This window comes from Leucopleurus acutus (assembly GCF_964270905.1).
Source record: "Leucopleurus acutus genome assembly, chromosome: 9".
Classification (NCBI taxonomy): domain Eukaryota; kingdom Metazoa; phylum Chordata; class Mammalia; order Artiodactyla; family Delphinidae; genus Leucopleurus; species Leucopleurus acutus.
In genome coordinates, this window is record NC_139144.1 from 27,933,976 (window position 1) to 27,950,803 (window position 16,828).

General features: G+C 35.7%; 1 protein-coding gene across 9 annotated transcripts in view; it reads right to left on the bottom strand.

The window, feature by feature from the left end:
* Window positions 1–16,828, bottom strand: part of CACNA2D1 (calcium voltage-gated channel auxiliary subunit alpha2delta 1) — a gene marked incomplete at both ends in the record, with an annotated part of 512,237 nt that overhangs the window by 44,818 nt on the left and 450,591 nt on the right. For 3 of the 9 annotated variants that reach the window (XM_082846524.1, XM_082846519.1, XM_082846520.1), the window contains 5 exons: window positions 3,011–3,071; window positions 5,044–5,129; window positions 11,879–11,940; window positions 14,470–14,541; window positions 15,791–15,862. In XM_082846524.1, coding sequence (XP_082702650.1) covers window positions 3,011–3,071; window positions 5,044–5,129; window positions 11,879–11,940; window positions 14,470–14,541; window positions 15,791–15,862 — 353 coding nt within the window. Of the gene's footprint in view, window positions 1–3,010; window positions 3,072–3,738; window positions 3,760–5,043; window positions 5,130–11,878; window positions 11,941–14,469; window positions 14,542–15,790; window positions 15,863–16,828 lie in introns of all 9 variants that reach the window. The other 6 variants (XM_082846527.1, XM_082846523.1, XM_082846525.1 and 3 more) reach the window with 4 other exon arrangements.

Consider the following 16,828-nt stretch of genomic DNA (forward strand, 5'->3'; position numbering starts at 1 on the left):
ACACATGTTAACTGGGGTGAACACTCATTGTTTCTCCCACAAGCTACGACATTTCTTCCCTCCTCTGCTATTTGCTCCTTCCCCGAACACACAGGTGAATTCTAGTCTTCCAGCCAGTCATATTGATATTGAACGTGACAGGCCACAGAAATGATCCATATGCTAATCCTTGCTGAACTATAACAAAACCCACTGTCTGTGAATTGGGAATTGAGATTGAGAGAGATATTTATCTTCTCTGGGAATTCCTGGACGTTTACCATGCTCGGAGGGAGAGTCTCAACACAGGGCACCCAGTAACTCAACCTCTTCTCACCCCTGTGCTACATTAATATTCCGCTTTCCAGCTAAAACTATAGTTTTAGCAGTGGCCCAAAGTTACTTGTATCAAAAACTTGCTAGTAAGATTGTAGGTATTATAATTAATAATATGATTTTTAAAATACTTTTCATACATTTATAGATTCTCCAGTCGTCAACTATTTATGAGGCCCCCACTGTGTGCCAATCAGTAGATTTGATATTGAGTATTGAATGGTAAGTCAAACAGATGCCATCATGTCTGTGTTGGGGAAAATAAAATGAAATGTGGCCAGTACTCTAGTACGGGAAATACAGGATTCTATGAAGCAGTCAGCAAGGATGTCTAATCCAGTGATGATGGGAAAGAAATTCCCAGATCAAGGAGCTTTGAAGTTGGAGTTTGGGAAGGACCGGAGGTGTGTGTGTTCAATCCAAAATAGAAAAGAAAATGAGTGGATGAAAAGCAGTAAGGAGGAAAAAACAATGCATTTTAGGAAATAAGAAAAGTTTAGTGTGGCTAGACTTTAAAGCAGAGGTTGACAGACTGTTTCTTAAAGGGCAAGAGAGTAAATGATTCAGGCTCTATGGGCTAAAAGGTCTAGGCCACAACCCCTCGGCTCTGCCTTTGTAGTGAAAGCAGCCACAGGCAATACATCAACAAATGCCTGCGGCTGTGTTCTAATAAAACTTTACGTATAAAGTTTTATACGTAAAACTGCAGGCTGTAGCTTGTCAGCCCCTGATTTAGAGTATAGGGGACCACACTGGTAAACTGGGGCCTAGTGACAGAAGATTTGAAAGCTTTCCTATACAGTATCGATTATCATGGGGATAATACGAAGCCACTGGTTAGTATTTAACAGATGAGAAACACAATGTTATTGAAAGTTTAGAGACTCCCTCTGCTTACAGAAAGGAGACAGAAATTGGAAGTAAGGGAGAAATACTGGAGGCAGGGAGATCAATTAAGAGGCAGCCTTAGTAGTTTAAGTGAGGAAGGCACTAGCCTGAACTAGAACAAAGGCAGCAGAGTTTGACAGACATACTTGATACTCATAAGATAAATTCTATGTGGCAAGACTTGTTGATCGACCAGAAGTTCCATATAAAGGAAAGGGAGCAAAGACACCTATCAGGTTTCAAGACTGGGTATTTGGGGAGAACAGTAATTTTTTTTGTCACTGAGGCAACACAGAAAGAAGAGTTTTCCAAAGAGGACAAATGTTCAGGAGATCATGAATTTGGAGCACCTTGAAGAGAGATTTCTATTAGGCTCCATAAACATGAAGTCTCATATTAAAATATGTAGGGTAGACATAAAGTCTGGAAATATATTGTTTGATCTTATATTATAATGTAAGGTCAATAAACCACACAGTATGCCTATTTTGTTTCTAGATGTTACCAACATCCTGTAGATTTGGGAGCCATCACCCCAAACTGTAGACACAGAATAGTGGGCGTCTGTGGTATGTCTGCAGACTCAAAATAGGAAGATAAGAGAGCCCAGGCCAGCAGCTTCATACGAGTGATGTGCACAAGAAGGGAAGCTCATGAAAGAGACTGAATATGCAGCCAGGGAGGGAGGAAGAAAACCAGAAAAGTATGTCATTAAGCAAGAGGAGGCAGAATGTCAAAGCGTGGGATCAGCAGTGTCCAAGCCTGAAGGCAGTTCAAGCAGGAACACTGCTTGAGGGCAGAGTCACTCACAAAGCCAGAAATATGCTTAGTTAACAGAGATTTCTCAGAAAGTTATATATATTCCCTACTTTCAATAAGAACCAAAAATTCAGATAGTCTTATGCAGAAATAGAAAGAATAACTGAGACCAGTTTTTAGGAGCCTTCTTAGAGCAATTTCTTTAAGAAGGAAAAATTGTGAGAATTGGATACTACAAGCTTCTGAATCTATTTTATTCAGTAGCCTAGGGTAATAGGAATTCTGCTGATTTGTCTTATTACATGTGTCTGATGGGGAGTGGGAGTCAAAAACTAAGGAAAGAAATAGAAATAAAGAATAATCTTGGATCCTTGAATGGAGTTTCAAATAATTATAAGAAAATAGAGGTAGAGATGAAGATGTATATTAGAGCTACGGAAGGGGGATTATAAGCGAGAGAAGTAAAATTGGTTAGGAGGAAAGAATGCTAATCTTAAAAATTATGTGAGAAAATCTCACTGTATTAAAATAAATTTCCCAAAAACTTGTGTTAAAAAAATCAATGATGTTGTCATTCTATGAGGCATACACATTCTTGTGTATATATACACATATATGTATATATCTGTACATATCTATGCATATCTATCTCAGTGTGTGTGTGTGTGTGTGTGTGTGTTTGTGTGTGTACGTGTGTGTGTAGAGACAGAAAGTGAGAGTTTGTATGTGTATACATAGTCACAAATGCAAATTCACAACTCTTCGTTTTTCTTGGATATACTGTTGGTTGCAACAAAAGCAAAACCTCCATCTGTCCTATTCACCGCTGTATCCCCAAGTCAGCATATTCTTTAGCACACAGCAGCTAAGTACCTGAATGAGTAAATGAATGAAAGAACAGCATTCTCTTTCAGTTTTAAAGTTATTGTTTCCTTTGGTTCCATAATTTGGCATGGCATAATCCACAGCAGTCTTGACCCCAGCTCAGACCTGTTCTTGAAGCCCTACATATCCACAATGAGCTATAAAAAAAGAAAACAAAACCTACCTTGGTGCTATGAATGTATAGCCAGATTCTTCAAAATTATCCGGCTTCAATGTTTCTGAATCTGCAAAGATAATGTTACAGGGTTAGACAAACCGGAATATGCATCCTGAGATTTGACGTCAATAGGAAGGCATTAGAAAAATAACCTTACACGGAAAAATAAAAACAGACTATTTCCATCCTCAACTGAAACATATGAATGAATATAAAGATCCCCAATACTTTACAGTAATAAAATCAATTTTAATTTCATAACATGGATTACAACAGTTATATCAAAGACAATGTTAGGTCTATAATTTTCCCATTTACTAACTAACCCTACTATAACCAAGATATCCTTTAAAAAGTGACTTTTGTCAATGTTACACCAGAGGTATTTATTTAAAATGTCAAATATTTTACCAATATCATGATAAAGAAAATGATTTTAATAAACCCATTAATGCCTTTAGTGAATTAATAGCATTCTTCATATTAGTATGAATTAGAAAGTGCAAGGATAAAAACACACAAGTATTTAAGAAAAAAACAGAAAGTGAAATAGGTTACGTATATAAACACAGGCATATTCTTTCCCCCTTTTTTGCTGCTAAGGTCTGAGGGATCATGGAGGAAAATCTAGCAAATGAGAAGCACAGAGGATAGTATCCAATAGGAATGGAAATATCAGTGGAAATGTCAAGTGTACTAAACAAAAAGAAATTGAGCAACAAGAAAATACTTGCCCTTCATTCTGCCCTTTTTTGCTGTGAAAATCCATCAGAAAGAGAAAGCAGGGAAACAAAAAAAAAAGAGGGTAAAAGCAAAGGGGGGTCACAAACAATATTTTATTCAATGACTTTCTTGAATAAAAATATTGTGCATAGATCAAAGGTTTATTTATGTACAGCTGTAGTCTGCAAGAAAAGACACATATTTTTGAAGACTGGAAAATATGTCCTGTCAATTACTACTAGAGCACCCTCTCTGTACTGTGGTTATTTCAAGGGTCTGTTTTGCAAAGTGGCTAACGCAAGTGCAATACCAATGATGCTAGCCTATAAACAGAAGCATTTACCAATCATCAAAGACCCACTAGGCACCCCCTCATTTATCAAGTGAAGAACTAGCTCATGCAAAGTTGGTGGCTGTTAAAAGACCATCATATCTATCTATCAAGTGAAAGCGGAAATATAAAGGTCTAAATTACCACAATGTGCAATGAGAATCAGGACTGCAGAGACCAAAAAAGAACTGACAGAGAAAGGAAAGAAACTGTAGTTCATGTACAGTCAGAGGTAAAAGGTATATACATATATATATATGCATATATATTTTTTACTTTATTGTAACAGACAAAATTTAGGTGGTTAGAAATAATTGAGTGATATGCAAAGGATATGATGGTCATTTTACTTTACTGAAGCTAGTCACCCAAAACAAAATAAAGATTAATAATGACTTGAAATATGCACTAGTGTTAATAATTACTCCACATTCCAAATGACGCTTAAAAAAAAAACCCAAACTGATCCATTTGAGTTACTGAAAACATTAATTTGGATAGTTAGAAGAAAGTTAATTGCCAAACCAAAGCCAAAGACCAGTAAAATTTAATTTATTCCAACAAGGTCGACGATGTGGAGCATAATATCATTCTTGCCAAATGCAAAAAAAAAAAAAAAAAGAAAAGAAAAACTTTGCTACTACCAGCAGAGTGCCATGAGTAGAGACTGTGTGAAACATTTTGTGCCAGCTAGCAGACCCTTAAAACAATAGCAACAGAGGACACAGCACTGCAATGATTCTATGAGCACAAAGCAAGGCAGGGGAGGGTGGTAGGGACTGCCAGTGAGACTGGAGTACCTGCTCATATTCTATCCATGTAGAATACTTCTTGTTCCTTGCATGTTTGGAATGGGTTAGAATCATTGCTGTTGATTCGGTAATAACACCCACTAAAATGTATAAGCCTTGGGTATTCCAAAGTCTGGACGTATTTAAACCTCTGGCACTAGGAGATAACAAACAGACCCTGAAGTCGCTTTCACAGTACTTACATCTGGCCTGAGTTATTGTCTCTTCTATTTTGGCTTTTATATAGTAAAAACTGTAGGTTGGTAATACCAAGGCCAAACTGCAATAGAAACAAGAGAAGCATAAACACAAACAAACAAAAATGAAACATAACTTAAAGAAAAAAGACACATCAAGTTCATGGAAAATCCAAAGATCTTCCTCATGGGAAGGAAAAGACATATTACTTTGACAGGAAAATGCTTTCACCAAATAGGGTACTTAATTTGGTCTTGCCATCCAGTTCTCTACATTGTAGAGAATCAGAAGAGACACATGGAGAGTAAGCTACAAAATGTGCCCATAAATCAGCTGAAGAAGAAATGTCATGGATACTGTATTTTCAGAAAACTATATTAAAATACTTTGTGGACAAAAATAGAAGAATACTAGGGCTACGTTTAAGCAAAGTAATTATATCATGCCAATTGGCTATCCCCTCCCTAACGAATTATACATAATGTTACAGTGCTTGCTAGCAAATGTACACTACTAAAAATTACAAATGAAAGAAGTATTATTATCATGACTAATTACACAATGCACAGTCTCTTTTGAGGGGTTAAATACCTAATATTGCACAACTCTTTTCTAGGCCATTTCCCCCATGTCTTTTGGAAGGGAAATTCAGGTTCCTTTATAGCACTTGCTCATCCCATTGGTTCTTACCCAACAGTGTAACTGTATTTATTTCAAGTTCATTAACTGTGGATATCCCATATCATTTGGCAGATTGCTGTTAGGCACAGTAGGAAAAACATCTTGACTTTAATAGTTTACAAGAGCCATGGGCTACTCTCGTCCCATCGTACACGCACACACTGGAGGAAAGCTCCAGTGCAAATCTTAAGCCAAATTCTGAACATTTTAGACGCAAGGACTGTCAAACAAGCCTGTCATCCAACCCTGTCTTAATATGACTGTACAAACTGAAAAGACGACAGGCAGGTAACCGCACTCATTTTGAAGCTGACAGTGAATAAAACACACAAAATATTGGAATTGTTAAAAGGTATCAGAATATGATGCACTTTCCCGTAACAACTGCATATGTGTAATTCTTCTACTCTCACGATGGCGGATACACATGTGCAGAACATAACTAATTATTCCACATCCATACTCACAGTTGCAAATGGTCTCTGCTATCCTTTGAATACAGAAGGAAACTAACGAACTAATGCCAAAAATGAGGTTATCTCTAAGATTTCCAATGCAACTATTATTAAAAAATGACGCTTAATTAATGTGAGCAATTGAGTTATTCAGCATTCATTTTTACAATTTAACCCCAAATTTAGCAACGCACAGAAAAATGTGTGCATTTCTAGGCTTCTGAGTATTTCTAGGCATTTGCAGAAGATCTTCTTTTAAATCACTCAAGCCTCATGTTTCCCAGGCTTTGAGGATGGATGTCCAAAGTGTAATGCTGTTATACATTTTTTATGAGCAATATAGAACAGGACAAAATATAAAATTCCAGGTTTTTCTTCTTATGAATATATGCTAAAAATTCACTCTATGACGAGGAAAAATGCAAGGGCTTATTTGCTACAATTTAATTATGCAGTCAAGATAGCAAAATAAGTGGATGCTTGTTACCTCCAATTCCCAAGTCTTTCTCCATCATTAAGTAATTCATAAACTTTCCTTACGGGAAAAGGTCAGAGAAATAAAATGTTATGTAGATTTAATGAAAATCTCCACATTCATTTTAAAGGTAACTTCCTTTAAGGGGAGGCAGAGATTAAAATTAAAATAAGCAGTGCAATTAGTCTGAAAGCAAGATGACCTTTCATGATTCACTTGCCATTTATAAAATGTAGAGCAGAATTAGTGAGCATTTGAAGACTGTCTCCCACAAATGCCTCTCAAGGGAAATTAGGACATTTTTATTGCCCTATCAGCATTTATTGCTAAGAGAAACTTCAAATTAAGACCGATAACATTACATCATGTGGCTGCTACAGTGTCACACTGTAAGCTTGGGTTACATCTCATGTACCATAAAAAATAGTGTGGAAACCCATGAGGAACACAATAGACGTTTTAAAACTGACATATCGAATATACATTTTATTGGCCTGCAAGTCTCTGGTCGCTATTAATAGCTATACTTTATTTTATAGAAAAATATGGTTACACATAATTTAATGATTTTTTTCTTCAGGCAACAGTTATTTCTTCAACCTATAGCAGATAAGCTCTTCAATCAACATTCTGAGTCAAGGATGCTGCCATATGCAGTGTTTGCTGTCTCTCTCCTTATAAAACCAACAAATCAAGTCTGCTTTATTTTCTCCCAGGGATAAAAGTCTAATAAAGCCAGTGGCCACCAGATGGATGGTACAGCCCATGCAATACTTTTGTGACTCCCATAAACATGGTTAACTTAGTTAAATGGAATATAACACAATTTTCAACTCATTTATATCACCATAAAAATCAAACTCTTCATTAAAAAAAAAGAACATTCTGTTAAAATAACTACTATATTTCAAAATATGTTATATCAAGTTATATCAAGGCTTAAGGAGACAGAAATCACTAAGTGAAATTTGATACCTAATTCATTAAATAAAAACACTGCCCTTTTTTCCCTTCAATTTAGATGTAATATGTTGTTCTAGCTTCTTATTTGTGGATTTATTTGTACGGAGATTCAGAGGAGTACTCACAATGGAAATAGATTTAATCTGGCTCTGAGTTGTAGATCTGTGAAGAGAATGTGTGAAGAAAACATGCAAAGGTGTGAAGTTAGGGCTTGTTCAGAGAACAGTGGTTTGTATGGGTAGTGCAGTGCAGTGGGCGAAACGACAGGGCAGACAGGTTAGGCTAGAAATGTGTGATGTGAATTTCAGACTTGGAATCCAAACTTGGATAAAAATGGAAAGAGAGACTAAAGTTTTGTGAACAAGGAGAGACGTACTCAGAACTGGAGAAAAGAACATCAATCTGGCCACCTGTATTACAACTTGGTGTGTGAGGGAAAGGGGATGAATGTAGGAGACATTTGTGAGACTATTAAAAACGTATTTAAGTAAGGTACAGTAAGAATTTAAAATTCCCCCAGAGTATAATTATGACTGCAGTAGGACCAACCATCAGACTGACTCACTGTCAGGGTCAAAAAGAAATGGTTTTTCTAACTTAGAATTTGTTTGTCTAAGAAACAAAGGCAGAGAGCACTTTCCCACATGTGCATCCAACATTTCCTTTTATCATGAAATCATCGCTAACGAGACAGGGCTCCCAGATTTCCTGTTGGCTGTCACACCTTCTGACAAGTTTATCCAAAAAAATGAAAGGTGGTCATAACCATGGAAACGGAAAGAAAAATAATTACTTATGTATGTACATAAAGATTGTATATGCGTAAAGAGATGCCTAATAGAAATGAGAGAGAGAAATCAAGAGACGCAAGTAAAACAAACATTCATTTTGGTGTTATTCAGTAGGTTCAAAATTATGTCAAAAACTGGAAAACTGGAGAAAGACTGGCAGGTAGTGTCTCATGACATTGGTAACCGTGTGCCCCTCTTCTAGACCTAGTCTGCATGCCATGCTAGCAACCCACTACTAGGGGAATCCCCAGCACTCTAGGCTCCCCTGAAAAGTTATGTGTATGCTCTGGGGCAGAGGGGGGAGGAGTGTTGTTTCGTTTTATTAGGAAAAGAACAGTTGAGTCCACCACAGCCTATTAAGTAGGCTACGTATTAACTGTATATTAATATGTAGTTAAAGAGGCCCTCATATTTGAGTATTGCAATGCAAGTTTGGAAACTATTATTTGGATTTGACAGAATGAGACAAATTAAAAATCTAAATATTTAACTGTGTAAATATTTACAGAATGTTTACTGTGTGCCACTGACTTATGAGCTGAGGATTCAAAACTAAATGAAGCAGGCAACAATCTTAGAATCTCAGAGTCTAACAATCTCAGAACTTTGCCCTCTTAGAACTTATAGTGAAGGAAGACAAACAACAAACAGTAGAAATAAATTTTATATATGCTTCATATATATGTGTGTGTATGTGCTTATACACATATATAATATCAAATGATAATGAGGCACTTTACATTTTAGGTAGGATTATTGGGGAAGACCTTATTGAGGCGACAATAAAGTAAGTGAAGGTGTGAAGATGGAGTAAGCATGTGAATACCTGGGGAAAATTCATCCTAGGCAGAAATAACTTCGGGTGCAAAGGTCCTGAGGCAGAATGGTCCCGGGTTTATGAGGACTAGCAAGGAGGATAGTGTAGCTCTAACATGAAGGTGGTTCAGTGGAGAACGTGAGAAGGTAACTTCAGATAACTGATGATAAATTAGGTCAGATGCTGTAAGTCCTCTAATGGTCATGACAAACTTCGGATTTTATAGAGATTAAGATAGCAAATTATTGGAGAATTTTGACTAGAGAAATGAAACAATATAACTCAAGTATTAATAATATCACTCTTGTTATTGTGTTGTGAATAGAAATAGAGATAGGAGATGGAGATATAGATGCAAGTCGTTATGTGGTAGAAGGTCTCTTCTGATTGCTTCCTATTTCACTGAGAAAAACAGAAGTAAAGACATCACCTGAGAGAAAAATGGATGGGAAAGAGACGGGTTTGAGGAGTGAAGAGAGGCTATCAAAAGTCATCTAGAAGCATCCTAAATTTACTGGACTATTGAGATCAGCAGGCACTACTGAATACACTTAAGGTTAAAGGTCCTGAATTTTGGATGTCACCAGTCAAGGAATATTTTATTCCTCCCATTTGTAGCTGTGTGGGTGCAGTGTGGTGTTGGTAATAATTTAACCAGGATTGGGACTGGTCAAACTACTGTTTGCCAAACCTAAGTATGATGCAGGGAGTTGATGGTATGTGTAAGAGAGTGAACGTAGTTAAGACCCAAAGAATTTATGTTGAATAAAGAGGGGTACAAGGACGTGAGGAAGGAAAGGACAGTGAAAGGTCGAAGGGGTTGATGGATTTCAGGTCTCAATTGAGTCAAAGGATTGTTGCAGTTGGACTATTAGAAGGAGGGGTTGGAAAGCTAAAATGTATTACTCTGAGAGTTGGATAAAAAAAATCTCAAACTAAGATTATGTAGGACTTGCAGTCTTAATGTTAGAGTTGTAAAACATGACCTTGTAGTAGGTAGCTAAGATAGGGGAATGACAAGATCATCAGAGGGGAGGAGATTAAAAAAAAAAAAAAAAGAGAGAGAGTCCAGGCACCAGAAAAATCATCTACGTCACTGGTATTTAAAGTGTGTCAAGGGACCTGGCCCACTTGCAAACTATCTATTACCAGCTCATGATTAATTAAGCATAGAAACTGAGAGTAAGCATTTAGAAATTTTTATAGCAATTTGACACATGAATTTCATGTCTATGAAATGTAATAAACATTTTTTTTCCACTTGAGTTTTCATCTCTTTTAAAGTTTATTTTAGTAAACAATTTTCGTTTTATTTTATATAAGCGTGGGTATGTCTCAAATATTTTGAGAAACACTGATCCATGTGAATGGAGGAGAGGGTGGCAACCACACAGAAACTGATATCTTACAGGAACCAGAGGGAGATGACTGTTCAAAGGGAAGAATGGTGCGCGGTGTGGTCTGGTGACATGAGATCCAAAGATGGAAGGTGTTAGGGAGAGGAGGAAGAGGGAATAAGTAACAAGAGGGACATTTTCGTAACAGCCTCACTATTATGAGGCTGTAGGAAGCAGGACCACAGGGAAAGCGGTGACCTTAGAGCAAACAAAACAAAAAATGCTCAGCAAGGGCTTCCCTGGTGGTGCAGTGGTTGAGAGTCCGCCTGCCGATGCAGGGGACACGGGTTCGTGCCCCGGTCCGGGAAGATCCCACGTGCCGCGGAGCGGCTGGTCCCGTGAGCCATGGCCGCTGAGCCTGCGCGTCCGGAGCCTGTGCTCCGCAGCGGGAGAGGCCACAGCAGTGAGAGGCCCGCGTACCGCAAAAAAAAAAAAAAAAAATGCTCAGCAAGCGCTGAAGAATGGAGAATTTCCAAGAAATTTTAGGGTATTAGTCTGTCCAATTTTCCAAGGTCCAGTCAATTGAAGGGATCAGGATATTACAGAATTTCTACTCATGGGATTAAATTATATCAATTGAGCATTTTATATCAGATTATACTATGATGTAATAAGTTTCATTTTTAAGTTAATTTGCAACCTAAATGTAAGTAATGTAAACTAAATGACAATTTAAATGAGGAGGTCAGTGGAGGTGATGACCACAAAGTAATAAATGTCAACATTTATTATTACTAACATAAATATAGAAAACACCAAATATGTGTATATCATACAAGTTTTCATTTCTAAATTTTATATTTCTAGCTTTTTCCCATCTTTCTCATTTTGAAAATCAGAATGTATAACTTTAATGCATTTTAATGTTGGAAAGGATAACATTTCTATTTTAATTATATTGAAAATAGCTTATGAGTATGTAAAGACAACATTCATCCACTGGAAAAATGGCTACTTAAAAATAGGTGAGGGCTTCCCTGGTGGCGCAGTGGTTGAGAGTCTGCCTGCCGATGCAGGGGACATGGGTTCGTGCCCCAGTCCGGGAAGATCCCACATGCCGCGGAGTGGCTGGGCCTGTGAGCGGCCTCTGAGCCTGCGCGTCCGGAGCCTGTGCTCCGCAACGGGAGAGGCCACAACAGTGAGAGGCCCGCGTACCGCAAAAATAAATCAATAAATAATAAAAATAAAAATAGGTGAAAGGCACTGAACATTCTTTTATACAGCACACATAGAAATAAGTAAGGTTAATTACCTGTAATCTGTGCCATTGACAGGGGTCCATGTATACGTCCTGTTTCCTTTGTCTATATACCTCTAAAAGAAAAAGAGTTGGACATGGTTATCATCACTTTTCATTTGAAGTGAATTTATATGAAGAGCAGAATGCTAGGCTCTATTTATAAATTCAGTCATCATTCAATACCTTCTTCACAAACATCTGATCTATACTATTCTACAATTATTTATTCTGTTATGAGGGGTGTGTGTGTGTAAAGCAACATTTTAGGGAAAAAAAATACCCACATAATAAATTTTAAGGACGTTTAAGTGCAAAATCTTAGTAATTTATGCCAAATTATTAACCTCAAAACTTTAAAAACATTTCCTGAAAAATACATTTTAATATTGAAACAGGACTGAAATATCAGATAATGCTCAGATATTTCCATAGTAGGGTATGTTGAAGAGAAACTGATAATATCAGGAAATTAATGCACTGTGTCTAGACCCAAATGTATGGTTAGCACATTACTGTTCTTATTAAGCCATTATTATAGTACTTATCTATTATAAGAGACTAATTACTTAGTATCACTGAAGGTTAGAAAGACAACTATATCCACTAGGGTAAGGAAGTAAGAGCTAAATAACTTCATGGATATTGAATCTTTCTTATGGAGCTACTGAACAGTAGTAAAGAAATGATCATTACTTCTTCCATTAGGTATGGTGATGACGCATATGTATCTTTTAGTATTTTTAGTTATCACCAGCTTCATCATCCTCATCAGAACAATAATATTCACTGAATATAACTTGGTGTTAGGCAATATCTAGGCATTTTACAGTCATTGTATCATTTAATCAACTCCCTGGAGTAAATGAAATACTATTCTTTTCCACAATTTACTGATGAAGAAATGAGGACTTTAGTCGGCAGGATGAAGGAGAATGTACGATGTCAAGTTCATTTTATAACAACTACACAGTGTTGCTTCTATACATCAAATATCTCTGTGGCTTTACTGAGGTGTGTGGAGGATGAGGGGAGGGAGGGCAGGAAGTGCTCAGGAAGTTTTTGGACTCCTAAAATTCATAAAAAAATTAAAAGAAATAATGTTTACATATTTATTAATACTCATAAAAAACCATGGCAAACTAGTATTGTTCAGCAAGTTATAAAAAACAGAATATCAAAAACTGTGTTGGATTAGAGAAATAAGCATACAAAACACTACTTTCTTCGATATTATTAATAGGAAAAGTCTATGGGTGGATATTGGTCAAAAAGAAGAATTTACAGTAAATTGAAGGAGAGGAACATCAAAGTGACTGAATAAAGACAAAATTGATTTGTAAGTTGAAAAAAGAACGTGCAGGTCCCAGAGTTCTTGCTGGCAGAACAAGACAGAGAAGCTGGCAGAACTGCTGAATGGTTTACATCTTTCCTCTGAAAAGTGAAGCGGTAAACAGCACGCGTAAAGTCTAAGTAAACAGAGTTGACGTTTCAACAAAGACTGAAACTGGTATATACCTCCCCTTGGGTTCTGGTAATAGGGACTCCTGATGATATTAAAATTAGAAAGGGCACGTGTTAATGAAGTACTGTATTTAGATACTAGCTCCATCTTAGGGAAAGCTCTGCTGAGAAATTCAGGAGAAATGTTACACTTAAAAGGGATGAGCTTGTGAGGAAACAGACATAAATTATACATAAAAGCTTAAATTAAATTTCCAGGCTCAAAAGCTTGGGAGTTCTATACATTTTTCAAATCCTCAAACTCAAATGTGTATTTATTCCACATGTGACTGATAATGAATAGATACACTTCTCATATACACGGAGTTTTTCCACGTCAATATAAAACAATACAAGTGTTACATAGCTGTACCAGTGATTTTATGGCAGTAGCTGTGTTATCTTTGGATTTAATTTCAGGTTTAAATTCAGGGCAATAGTGCTTAAATAGTAAAAGAAGATAAATGAAGCCAGAAACAAACAAAAAAATATATGGAACTCAACAATTAGAACATCTGCATGCACAAACCATACAGCTATTAAATATTAACTTCAAATTTGTATGACTGAAATGGCCTAAAAGAACATGGCAAACATCATATTGTGTATTCTGTTTCTTATACTGGTAAAAAAAAAATGGAGACATAAATATAATTTTCAATAACCAACAAGGACCTACTGTATAGCACAGGGCATTATATTCAATATTATGTAATAAACTTTGGGGAAAAGAATCTGAAAAAGAATATATATATATGTATGTATATATATGTATGTATAACTGAATCGTTGTGCTGTATACCTTAAACTTACATGATATTGTAAATCAACTATACATCAATTAAAAAAATTAAAAAATATAATTTTCAAGAACATATTGTAAATGATAGAAGAATACATCAAGAAATCTAAAGCAACATTTTATAGAAATTTCAGAGTTAAAAATCTTATTAAAAATATCCCTCCAGCAAAGAGTGCTTTAAACAATTTTTCTTTTCTAGAAACGTCGCTTTTTATGAATAAATATTGCTTTACTACTAATATCAATTATCATTATTAATATACACATTTTAATTTAAGAATAAACCTGACTTAATTCTTACCTCATCTTGAGATTTAACCAGGGTTCTGAATGTTTTTTCTCCGCTTTCTCCATCTATCATTTTATTTCGAATCTAAGGGAAATTGAAACAATTACTTTATAGCAGATACTAAATTGACCTACCGAAGTGTGGAAATATTCTTTTAAAAGTTACCACATCATTATTTTACATTATCTTAAAATGATAAAAACATTCTTAATGAAATATTTTCAACCAGTCATTAATTTTTGAAATGTAATTAATAAAAGTGTTCAATTACTTTATGGGATTGATGGAGGGGAAACTGAGACTTGAGAGGTTAAATACAATTACAGTTACTCAGTGGTATGAGAGTCCAGAAACCAAGCTCTTCACCATTACATGATCCTACTTTATGCTGTCAAAATACTTTACAACAAATATTCATTATTTACCTAAAACATCCCAGCACTATGCCTCAGTCGAAGGTAACTATGATAAATAGATTCTCTTGTTCTACATTGAGGGAGTAAGGTTGTAAAGTGTGTAAAGCAAGTACAAATTAAAACACACTGTGACAAACTGTAATAGAAATATGGTGGCCTTTGAGTAGATAAGAGAAGGAGTTAGTTCATCTGAAAGAATCTTAAAAATCTCTGCTCTGGCGTGCAAGAGCCAGGTTCAAATCCTGGTTCTGCTACTTACTAGCTGAGTAACTGGAGATAAGCTATTTAACCTCCTGTACCTCAAACAGATCATCAGTACAACAGATATAATAACAATAACAAGGTACCTATTCAAAGGCTCTTGAGAATCCATGACTGACACATATCATGTACTCAATAAATGTTATTATTAATGATTAACCTTATTATTATGGAAGGCCCTCTCGGAGGAAGTGGCATGCAATTTTGGTTTTGAAATAAAATGGAAACTTTCTGAGTATAGAGTACTAAGACAAACACGGCAGCTTCTTTCCTCCTGTTGCTTATTGGGTGGTTGGATGATTAAATTCCCTGCAACTTTTCTTTCAACTCTATGGCAACGTCCCCCTCTCTATGTTTTTTATTGAAATTTACAAGTTACATTTGTATCGAAATACTGAAAATAACTCTACCTGTGGAAGGAGAAAGAAAAACACTAAGGTCACACCCAGTTTAAAATATTTATTCCTTTTCATATGATCTTTCGGATGAGAGAGCCCAGGATCTAGAAATTTTTAAAGATAAAAAACATTCATCTTTGTGTGTATAGTACCTAAGACAGAACCAACACAATGAAGCTGCTCAACAGATCCCTGTGGACTGGAAGGACACAGGCATCTGACCTGAGGGTGCTGTTCAAGCTGACTGATTGCACTCACCTCCACTTTTATATCATTCTCTAATTCTGCATCAAGGAAATCCAAAGTTACTGGCTCCTGAGATTTGGGGTTCTACACAGAAAATAGTAATTAAGCATATATGACATTGTAAAATGATGCTGTATATAGAATAACTCAATAGATATTTAAATATGAAATTAATTCCATAAAAGTTACTTACCTAAGGTATCTTAAAAAGTTGACAAAATAATTATATAAAGGTATATTCTTTCATATATATTTAAAAATAATAATAAGTAGGCTAGGGATTTGAGCTTTAAGTATAGCAGACAAATTTTAATTAATAACCAACTGAAGAGTTTTGAGTCCTGTGTTAGATAGGACATTTATAATCACAAATTCTGTGGCAATATGACTTTTGAAGATCCACTTACAGATTTTATCTTTAACTGGGATGTGAAAGGAGCAAAATACAGCCATGTGGATAACATATTTGGCAATAAAACAAAGGCGGTGTGAAAGTAATATACATTATTTGTATTCCATAAACAATAAAATTATATGAGGGAAAATGTTTTAAAAATGTTTGAATTTGCTAAGGAGAACAAACTCTCCTAAATTTATTTTTCCTTCTTCAAATGCATAAAGAAAAGATGCAAGTTTGCTTCATGTATTTGAAACTCAGAAATTTTACAATATATTTTAATGAGTCAAATTAAGTCAATCTTGTAAGATAAAATTTATGGTAAAGTCATAAGGATTTTAATAAAGATTAGCTATTGTGATTGAAGTCTAACTTGAATAATAACCCCTAGGTTCACTAAATACTGTTTTCCTGCTTTACACGTCCTACTGCTGCTTCCTGCTGGTGTGTAATAAGAAATCAAATTCACTATGGAACAGGCAGATTATTTATTTACATAAACATATCAAATGAAACTGTTAACCTGGTAAATTTACCTCACATGACATTTAAAAAATTTCTCAATCATAAAATGAGGATATCAAAATATCTGATAAACAAAAATATACTATCCTCTTATAACACTTACTAAGTAATGTAACACGCCATAGGAG